This window comes from Chiloscyllium plagiosum, chromosome 9 (genome assembly GCF_004010195.1).
Source record: "Chiloscyllium plagiosum isolate BGI_BamShark_2017 chromosome 9, ASM401019v2, whole genome shotgun sequence".
NCBI lineage: Eukaryota > Metazoa > Chordata > Chondrichthyes > Orectolobiformes > Hemiscylliidae > Chiloscyllium > Chiloscyllium plagiosum.
Window position 1 is genome coordinate 95,547,949 of NC_057718.1, and position 11,436 is coordinate 95,559,384.

Genomic DNA, 11,436 nt, shown 5'->3' on the forward strand with positions numbered 1-11,436 from the left:
GGATGGAACCCTAAATATGAAGTAAAGATTAAATCTAATAAAATATAATAGGAGAATGGGTCTGCATCCTGCAAAAGTCCCTTGACATGGATAAATGTAACATTAGACAGGGCTAACATTATGCATGCATAGATATTTTCTAATTACCCTGTTCAGTAATGTTATTACACATTTCTGGATTAAATTAGACTAAAACAACTGTACAGGCCACACAATTCGGGATATTGCTCCAATTATCCACAACCATCTTATGAGAAATTTCCTGACATAGTTTTGTTTTCTGCTGGGATAGATTATGTAATGCCTTTTCCCTAGCTGATATAAATTGCTCAAGCAGAATTAATTTGATCACTTCAAAACATTAATCACTTCAATCCTGTCTTCCCAAAGACCCACTTTGCTGACTGTCAGATGGCTAAGGGCTATTAAACTAGGGTTAAATCTAGTGACCTTACGTAAATCTTCCACAGATCATCTACGTCACCACCCACAAAACTGAATGCAGTCCTAACTAAAATCTTATACAAGGACAAAGTGGCTTGATTAGTTTTGATCTGAGTTGTATTTTGTGTAATTCTGAGGCCCCTTTGCTATTTATGAAACTTCAATTCTATCATGCACAGTATGTGGATACGTGGTCAGAGTTGTTGTGGTGCAGTGGCAATGTCCCTATCTCTGAACAGTATCTTTCTAGATTTGTGTCATCCCAAATCATTAGAATCCCTATAGGTGTGGAAACAGGCTCCTCAAGTCCACACCGACTTTCTAAAGAGCATCCCACCCAGACCCACTCCTGACCCTATCCCTGTAATCCTGACATTTCCCATGGCTAACCCACCAAACCTACACATCCCTGGCTACTCTGAGCAATTTAGTATTGCCAATTCACCTAACCTGCACATCTCTGGACTGTGGGAGGAAACCGGAGCACCCGGAGGAAACCCACGCAGACACGCGGAGAACGTACAAACTCCACACAGACTGTCGCCCGAGGATGGAATTGAACCTGGGTCCCTGGCGCTGTGAGGCATCAGTGCTAACCACTGAGGCACCGTGTTGCCCCTTGGTGAGGTTCTTATTAAAACAAAGAGTTATATATTCAGTGAAGTATGCTAATAAGCCAAGTCATTTAATCACTCCAAATTAGAATCTTGCTTAACCAAGGCCAGCTAATTCCCTAATCCCTCTCAAAATCTGAGTGATAATTCCCTGTCGTTGCCATCGAATGCTGAGAAATGTTTTCACATGCACCAAAGCAAAACCTCGCTCATGTTAATTCCTGTGAATGTATAAAACTTACAGTAGAAGACTTACATTGTGACATTTTATGTATACTTCATTCATGCCATCAGCCACAGGAATTAGCAACTTGATCCCAAATTTCTGTCCTGCTACGTTCACATCTGGCATAACTTCACATCCTGTATTAGGCAAAGTTTCAAGGAAAATAGTTAAGTGAGACTTGAAATGTGACAGATAAATTGAATAAAGGGTTTTCAAGTATGCTTGTGTGTGTTTTGGGAGCATGTGTATTAAAGCCTGTGGTGTTTCTTGGATTCACTCTTAACCCCAGACTAATCCCTTACATTCTGAGATACTGCGGCGTTACACATTTTGTAAATTACCGCTCTTATTAAAGACAAACTGGTACTGATATAGGTAACAAAGCAGCTTTCTTATTAGGGAGGTTTTTTTTTGTGTGAAATTGGTCCACCACAGATGAAAAATTGTCGGTTTTGGGTATCCCAGTAACTCCCAATGGGCAACACGTATTGCCTGCAGCAGAAAATTAACCCCAATTTCTCCAGAGGAAATTAATTTAGTTTTTGGCACGCTCTAAATGTTTTTTTTTTAAGATTCTGTGTGGGAACCACGGTGACGAGGCTTCCAAAGAGATCTGAGAAGATGGTGGATCGTGGGGGAGCAGCAATGACGATGTAAAGCATCTTTGGAAATGCTGAGGTCAGAATACTGCTATACAAATGCAATATTCTTTACTTCAGTGAAACCTGATTAGCAGACTAAGTTAGCCTTATAAACCATGCAACAATTCTCTTGGTGCTCTGCCAAATCACGACCCTCCACCCCACAATACATAGTTTTCTGGATCTCTCCCTCCATTTTTGAAGCCATCTTAAGGCAAATTTATAAGATAATTTTCAATGTTGAATATTAGAATTTTTTTCTTTCTTCTCAGAAGCTCAGTTTCATCCAAATGTTATTTGCTAATGTAGAGGAAGACAAAGTGTATATTATACAAGTCACAATTTTCTGTAACTTTTCCAATAGATTCCTATTCTCATCTTCCGATTTAGAATTACTTGCATCCAACTTTAAAATTCAATTATTTAATAAATCAGAATCTTAGTTGATATGCAGAGAGACATTATATTTAATATTCACATTTATGCAAAAAGTTATTTCCTTCTGCGATCTAAAGTTTAATTAAAATTGTTGATAAACAACATATTATTTGAGAGTTCCACGAACAAATGTGATCATATTGAGGTATGTGTTTTAAATATTTTTGTCAAATTTCTAGGTACCTAATAAATGAGGCATCATAATAACGTCACTGTTGTGTAACCTATGACATATAGCAGAACAGGGTAATATGGTGGAAGACACCTATTAGTGTCTGGCAAATCAGTGACACCTGCACTTGTGACAATTTGCAGAGGGATCCTAATACAGATATGCACTTTGTAGAACTGCGGACTGTTTCTTACATAATGGAATTTATTATTTTGTAGAAAGTCACGGTTATGTTTGAATTTGAATGCAAAAAATGTGGGAAATGGTATACAGACCTAAGGGAAGGTTGCTTTTACATCTATGCCAGCCCTCTAAGCTGGGGGGGGCGTCTAAATCGGAGTGGGAGATGGAGGGGTTAAAGGAATTTATATATGGAAAGTGGAAATATTGCCAAATGGATGGAAAACCTCCAATTGTTTCAGTTCAATGTTTAATTTGGTCTAATTGTGTTTCATTGTAGCTTTTATTAAGGAAAATAAATTACCTCGTCAATTTGATATTGAATCAGAATAAATTTTGTTTTTATTCGTTCATGGGATGTTGGTGCCACTGGCAGGGCGATCATTTATTATCCATCTGAGGGGAGTTCAGTGTCAATCACATTGGTGTGGGTCTGGAGTCACATGTCAGCCAGACCAAGGTAAGGACAGCATCTTTCCTTCCCTGAAAGGCATTAGTGAACGAGATGGGTTTTTAATGATAATTAATACTACTTACAAGGTCTCCATTAGGCTAGCTTTTCACTCCAGAATTTTATAAATTTCAAATTTCACTACCTGTAATGATGGGATTCCAACTACCACAATGCCACTATCATCTTGTTAAAATATTAGATTTGTAACTTAAGTTTTGGAATTTAGAACACGTTACCTGGCTTTTTAAGCGATGTTTGATCTGCAGAAACTTAAACTCTGTTTCTTACCTCTCAGGTTTAATTTTTCAATTGGTTCTCCTTGAGATGCTTCCTTATTCTTGAAGTATGATAAGCAGGTATCTTTAAAAATAAAGTAGTATTGCTTGTAGGCTTTCAGCGTCAGTTTTTTGGGTCTGAAATGCGAAACATATTTTGAGGTCTACATTCAAAAAAAGTTTAAATTGCTCAGAGTCTTTCGTTCAGTTTGAAAGCAGTCAGATAGCAGGGAAACAGATCCTTCAGTCCAACTCGTCCATGCAGACCAAGTTTCCCAACTATTCCCACTTGCCTGTTTGGCCCCTATCTCTCTTAAACCTTTCCTATTCATGTAGCTATCCAAATGTTTTTTTTTAAAGCTGTAACTGTACCTGTATCTACCACTTCCTCTGGCAATTCATTCCACATACAAAACTCCCTTTCTGTGTGAAAAAGTTGCCCCTCAGATTTTCAATCTTTCTCCACTCACCTTAAATCTATGCCACCTAGTTTTGAACTCTCCCCACCCGAGGGAAGTTTACTTGCAATTAATCCTCTTTAATACAATAATGTGGTATTTGTGGATGAAGATCTGAAACAAAAACAGAAATTTGTGGAGAAACTCAGCAGGTCCGGCAATGAAGAGAAAGTAGACTTAACTTTTAGGGTCCAGTGACCCTTCTTTAGGAGCATTCTGAAGAACTTGAAACATTAACTCTATTTCTCTCCACAGATGCTGCTGGACCTGCTGAGTTTCTCTTGCAATTTCTGTTTTTGTATTGTATCTCCTTATTTGGTGAGTTTAATTCTGAAACAAGCTTTCACATGATGGAGTGGTATATAGCCACTCCAGCATCTGTGAAACAAAACTCAGAAATCGATTCATTTCAAGTTAAATATTGCAATATATCTATTCAAATGGGTCTACCTCTTGCATGTAGGACCTCATAGTCATGGATACATTTTCTCCTTAGATATTCAAAATATCTCTATTCTTATATGGTAGTAAATACAAATAATTTAAGAAAGACAAAGAACTGCAGATGCTGGAGATCTGAACCAAGAACAGAAATTGCTGAAGAAACTCAGCAGGTCTGGCAGCATCTGTGGGAAGAAAGCAGAGTTAAGGTTTCAAGCTCAATGCCTCTATCTGTTCTGATGAAGAGTGACTGGATTAGAAATGTTAACTCTGCTATCTTCCCAAAATAATTTTACTTCTGGAAAACAAACCCTGCCAAGAAAACCATCAGGTTGAGTTTACCGGAAACAAAGTCCACAACAAGAGAAAGCCTTGTATGCAAGACCGGTTCCAATTGATGGTACTGTCAGATGGGATCAGCTTCTGAAAATAAAAGCCAAATGGTCATACTGCCACATGAAGGAACTTCCAGCCCTCTATTTTTGGTGGGCCTGCACCACGTCTACTCAGGCTGTAGTGCAAGAGAGAAACAGAACCTCAATGCTGAGGTTGAGGCCAGGCAGACCCATTGGCAGTGGTATCACAGGACGTGGAATGCCTGTCAAGGTGAGCTCCATCCTGGAATGGCCACTAGGGTTTACCTTGTAATGTCGCAAGCAAAATATCAACGGGCAGTGGCCTTGAATTCAGTTCTTGAGCGGTTCAGACATAGAAGCTCCCAGCACAGGAAAAGGCCCTTCAGCCCATTAAGTCTGCACATTGAAGAATGAGCACCTAGCCATTCCAATCCCATTTTCCAGCACTTTGTCCATAGCCTTGTTTGCCTTGGCATCCCATGTGCACATCTAAATACTGGTGGGTGCCCCTACCGAATGGCCATGCCAGTAAGCTTTCTATTGTTGGCAGGAAGACGGGGGCCGGGAAAATTAAAAACATACATCGTTCTTCCAACATTAGTCACGTATGAAAGGCACTATCATTCTTTCAACCATCCCTTTGTCTCCCTGTCGTTCTCTCTCTCTCTCTCTTCCCGTCTATCCGCTCACTCCTTCCCAACCACCCAGCCCATGTCTTCACCTTTTGCTAGCTATTATCAGTCCTTAGGAAGGGTCACTAGATTCAAAATGTAGTCTCTGCTTTCTCTGTATGGATACTGCCGGACCTGCTGAATTTCTTCAGCAATTTATTTTTGGTTTAGATGTCCACCGTTCAGTTCTGTTTTATTTTAATGTATGAAAACTACATATTAATATAAGACCTAATAATGCTTAGTTTAAATGTTTATATCCTGAAAACAACCCTCTATAAATGTCTTAAACCACTCCTTAAAATTATTTGGAATTCATACAAAACACTGATTTTTATTGGAGATAATATACAGCTGAACTAACATTACAGAAATACAGTGACACTATAATTCAAGAATTCCTTTACTAACCTGAAGATGTTTAGGTAATCTGCTAATTTTGGGATGTCCGTAATGTCCTCCTAGAGGAAAAAAAGAGCAAGTAATCTGTCATAATATTAATCTCAATAGCTTTTACATTTTTGGAGAAAGAGAAAATGCTAAAAACAGAAACAGTGGTTCTGTCAAAAAGCTGAGGAGCATGGACGCTGGAAGTCTGAACGAAAAAGAGAAGCTGCTGGAAATATCTAGCAGGTCAGCTAATACCTCGAGAGAGAGAGAGAGACTCAGAGTTAAACATTTCAGGTTGATGGCCTTTCCAATCGCAAGAGTTGAAAGGTCACTGACCTGAAACATTATCTCTTGTTCATCCCTTAACAATGGCTGTATTTGATTCAACACAGAATTATTTGGAACATGCATTCAATTCTGGTCTCCCAGCTATAGGAAAGATGTTGGGAAATGTGAAAGCTTTACAAGGAAGTTGCCGGCGCTGGAGGGTTTGAGCCAAAGGGAGAGGCTGAACAGGCTGGGACTATCCTTGAAGTTTATAAAATCATGAGGGGGAATAGTGAATACAGTCATAGAGATGTACAGCATGGATACAGACCTTTCAGTCCAACTTGTCCACGCCGACCAGCTATCTTAACCTATTCTAGTTCCATTTACCAGCACTTGGCCTATATCCCTCTAAACCCTTCCTATTCATATACCCATCCAGATGCCTTTTAAATGCTGTAATTATACCAGCCTCCACCACTTCCTCTGACAACTCATTTCAGACACACACCACCCTGTGAGAAAATGTTGTCCCTTAGTTCCCTTTTAAGTCTTTCCCCTCTTACCCTAAACCTATGCCATTTAGTTCTGGTCTCCCCACCCCAGGAAAAATACCTTGTCTGTTTATTCTATCCATGCCCCTTATGATTTTATAAACTCTATAAGGTTGCCCCTCAGCTTCCGATGCTCCAGGGTAAACAGCTCCAACCTATTCAGCCTCTCTCTATAGCTCAAATCCTCCAACCCTGGCACCATCCTTGTACGTCTTTTCTGAACCCTTTCGAGTTTCACAACATCCTTCCAATAGGAAGGAGACCACAATTGCACTTTTCCCAGGGTAGGTGGGTCTAAAACTAGAGGGAGTAAGTTTAAAGTAAGAGGAGAAAGATTTAAAAGAGGCCTAAGGCCTAATGTTTTTATGCAGAGGTTGGTGTGTGTGTGGAATGAGTTGCCAGAGGAAGTGGTAGATGCAGGTACAGTTACAGTTTTTAACAGGCATTTGGATGCATAAATAAATAGGAAGGGTTTAGAGGGATATTGGTCAAATGGGACTGGATTGATTTAGGATATCTGGTCAGCATGAGCAAGTTGAACTGAAGAGTCTGTTTCAGTGCTGTACAAGTCTGCATCAGCTCTCCTCAGCATCCCACTCAGACTCAGACCCCCAGTCTATTCCTGTAAACCCATATGGCAATTCCACCTTTTCTGCACATCCCTGGAGACAATGGGCAATTTAGCATGGCCAATCCATCTAACCTTACGCATCTTTGGATTGTGGCAGGAAACTGGGGCACCGGGAGGAAATCCACACAAACGCAGGCAGACCATCGCCTGAGAATGAAATCAAACCCTGGTCCCTGGCACTGAGGGGTAGCATGTGCTAACCACTGAGCCACCATGCTGCCCCACAAATATAGATAGATTAATTTCTTTAATTGTTCAGTAAAATAACAGCTGCAATTTTCCAGGGAATTTAGCGGGGCGTGGCCGTGGGCTCTGTTGTTGGAAACACCACACATTCATTAAGTGACCGCACTTCAAAAAGCTGCCTCATTGATTGTAAACATCTTTGGGACGTTCTAAGCTTGTGAAAAGTGCTATGTAAATGAGAGTGTCTCTTTCTTAACGTACACATTCCTGAACAGTATGGGCAATTTTTGCATTGCCAATCGACCTGACCTGACCTGCACATCTTTGGACTGTGGGAGGATACCAGAGCACCCGGAGGAAACCCACGCAGACACGGGGAGAATGTGCTAACTCCACACGGACAGTCACCCGAGGCTGGAATCGAACCCAGTTCCCTGGCACTGTGAGGCAGCAGTACTAACCACTGAGCCACCGTGCTGCCCCAATTACTCATCTTGGGTAAGAGCAAATGTAAGAAAAAGTCACAGTTGAAGACCACTGTAACACACTGAATAGCAGCAAGGCCCTGAGAGTCACAACGCAGCCTTGATACCAAGGGCAACATTAGACTAGTTCTGAAGAAGGGTCACTGAACTCAAAACGTTAATTCTGCTTTCTCTCCACCGATGCTATCAGACGTTAGGTTCAAGAGTAGCAGAAGTCTGATAGAATAAGAGTATTTAAACTGACCTGCAAATGAGTGAGAAATCTTTGAGAGGAAATACACCTGGACCAAATATTAAGTTCAACACCTTCAGATTGTGATCTCACTCCCATTCCTTCCCTTTCTTTGAGGTTTATTTGTTATTTTCTCTGTCACCCCATGTCCTCTCTCCCCACTCCAGTGGGACTGACTGTTCTTTCCAGGAGAAAGTGAGGACTGCAGATCAGAGTCAAGAGTGTGGTGCTGGAAAAGCACAGCAGGGAAGGCAGCATCCGAGGAGCAGGAGAGTCGACCTTCCGGGCATAAGCCCTTCAACAGGAATGGTGTTCTTTCCGGTCTGGCAGTTAGACACACTGTTGTTCTGCCATTCTCACATTCCGATCACTTAACAGGCACTATCTATACCCTTTCTCCTCAGCACTCCACACCCCACCTGTTGCATAAATGCTGCCCCCCACCACATTTCACATCTGCTCCGAAGAGTCATCTAGACTCAAAACTTTACCTTGTTCCTTCTCTCCAAGAATTCTGCCTGACCCGCTGTGTTTTCCGGCACTTCTTGTTTTCAGTACAGATTCCAGCATCTGCAGTCATTTGCTCCGAAATACAAAACTGATTCAGGTGCCCAGATTCAAACCTAACAATCATTATCAGATAAGCTGAACTATGTTGAATGGTCATGGCTTTGCTAGAATTGACCTTGAACCATTACTCGAATTACTGTGAAGCAATGTTCAAAGCATATTAACATGATTAGAATTGGGAATAATGGTAAAAAGACAATAGCAATCTATTAATTGGTAAAGCATCATTTAGAATTGTTTAGATAAGATGGATTCTCAGGGGAACGTAGTACAAACAGCCAAGTTTCTGGTATTGAGACTGGCTCTAATGCAATGAGGGGTACATCGGGTTCCAAGAGGTCGATTGTGTTAGGGGACTCCCTAGTCTGGGGTACAGACAGATGTTTCTGTGGCCAGCAGCAAAAAAAACGGAATGGTGTGTTGCTTCCCTGGTGCCAGGATCAAGGATGTCTCAGAGAGGGGCCAGCAGGATGTCATTGTCCACATTGGAACCAACGATATAGGAAGGGAAAAGGTTGAAATTCTGAAGGGAGGTTACAGAGACTTAAGCAGGAATTTAAAAAGGAGGTCCTTGAGAGTAGTAATATCTGGATTACTCCCGGTGCTATTAGCTAGTGAGGGCAGGAATAGGAGGATAGAACAGATGAATGGCTGAGGAGCTGGTGTATGGGAGAAGGATTCACATTTTTGGACCATTGGAATCTCTTTTGGGGTAGAAGTGACCTGTACAAGAAGGACGGATTGTACCTAAATTGGAAGGGGCTTAATGTTCCAGGATACAAATACTACAGGAAGGACAGAAAAGGAGGCAAGAGAGGAGGGGGAATGGCGTTTTTGATGGGGGACAGCATTACAGCTGTGCTGAGGGAGGATATTCCTGGAAATACATCCAGGGAAGTTATTTGGGTGGAACTGAGAAATATGAAAGTGATGATCACCTTATTGGGATTGTATTGTAGACCCCCTAATAGAGGGAAATTGAGACACAAATTTGCATGGAGATTTCAGTTATCTGTAAGAATAATAGGGTGATTATGATAGGGGATTTTAACTTTCCAAACATAGACTAGTATTGCCATAGTGCTAAGGTTTAGATGGAGAGGAATTTGTAAAGTGTGTACAAGAAAATTTTCTGATTCAGCATGTGGATGTACCTACTCGAGAAGGTGCAAAACTTGACCTACTCTTGGGAAATAAGGCAGGGCAGGTGACTGAGGTATCTGTCGGGGAGCACTTTCGGGCCAGCGACCATAATTCTATTAGTTTTAAAATAGTGATGGAAAAAGGATAGACCAGATTTAAAAGTTGAAGTTCTAAATTGGAGAAAGGCCAATTTTGACAGTATTAGGCAAGAACTTTCAAAAGCTGATTGGGGATAGATGTTTTCAGGTAAAGGGACGGCTGGAAAATGGGAAGCCTTCAGAAATGAGATAATGAGAGTCTATAGAAAATGCATTCCAGTTAGTGTGAAAGGAAAGACTGGTAGGTGTAGGGAATGCTGGATGACTAAAGCAATTGAAGGTTTGGTGAAGAAAAAGAAGAAAACAAATGTCAGATATAGATAGATCAAGTGAATCCTTAGAAGAGTATAAAGGCAGTAGGAGTACACTGAAGAGAGGAATCAGGAGGACAAAAAAGGGACATGAGATAGCTTCAGGAAATAGGGTTAAGGAGAATCCAAAGGGTTTTTATTAAGGACAAAAGGGTAACTAGGGAGCAAATAGGGCCCCTCAAAGATCAGCAAGGTGGCCTTTGTGTGGAGCTGCAGGAGAGGGGGGAGATACTAAATGAGTATTTTGCATCCGTGTTTCTAGTGGAAAAGGTCATGGAAGATATAGAATGGAGGGAAATAGATGGTGACATCTTGAACAGTGTCCATATTACAGAGGAGGAAGTGCTGGATGTCTTGAAACGCAAAAAAGTGGATAAATCCCCAGGACCTGATCAGGTCACCCGAGAACTCTGTGGGAAGCTAGAGAAGTGATTACTGGGCTTCTTGCTGAGATATTTGTATCATCGTTAGTTACAGGTGGGTGCCAGAAGACTGGAGGTTGGCTAACGTGGTGCCACTGTTTTAAAAATGTGGTAAGGACAAGCCAGGGAACTATAGACCAGTGAGCCTGACCTCGGTGGTGGGCAAGTTGTTGGAGGGAATCCTGAGGAACAGGATGTACATGTATTTGGAAAGGCAAAGACTGATTCAGGATAGTCAACAAGGCTTTGTGCATGGGAAATCATATCTCAAACTTGACTGAGTTTTTTGAAGAAGTAACAAAGAGGATTGATGAGGGCAGAGCGGTAGACGTGATCTGTATGGACTGTAGTAAGGCATTCGACAAGGTTCCCCATGGGAGACTGATTAGCAAGGTTAGATCTCATTGAATGCAGGGAGAACTAGCCATTTTGATACAGAACTGGCTCAAAGGTAGAAGACAGAGAGTAGTGGTGGAGGGTTGTTTTTCAGACTGGAGGCCTCTGACCAGTGGAGTGTCAGAAGGATTGGTGCTGGGTCCTCTACTTTTCGTCATTTATATGAATGATTTGGATGTGAGCATAAGACGTATCGTTAGTAAGTTTGCAGATGACACCAAAATTGGAGGTGTAGTGGACAGTGAAGAGGGTTACCTCAGATTACAACAGGATCTGGACCAGATGGGCCAATGGGCTGAGAAGTGGCAGATGGAGTTTAATTCAGATAAATGCGAGGTGCCGCAGTTTGGGAAAGCAAATCTTAGCAGGACTTATACACTT

General features: G+C 41.4%; 1 protein-coding gene across 1 annotated transcript in view; it reads right to left on the minus strand.

Annotated features, from left to right (window-relative positions):
- Positions 1-11,436, minus strand: part of fermt1 (FERM domain containing kindlin 1) — a 94,038-nt gene that overhangs the window by 9,205 nt on the left and 73,397 nt on the right. The window contains exons 9-11 of the mRNA XM_043696578.1: positions 5,782-5,831; positions 3,458-3,582; positions 1,315-1,421 (exon numbers count right to left, since the gene is read on the minus strand). Of these exons, the coding sequence (XP_043552513.1) occupies positions 1,315-1,421; positions 3,458-3,582; positions 5,782-5,831 (282 nt within the window). The remainder of the gene's footprint in view (positions 1-1,314; positions 1,422-3,457; positions 3,583-5,781; positions 5,832-11,436) is intronic.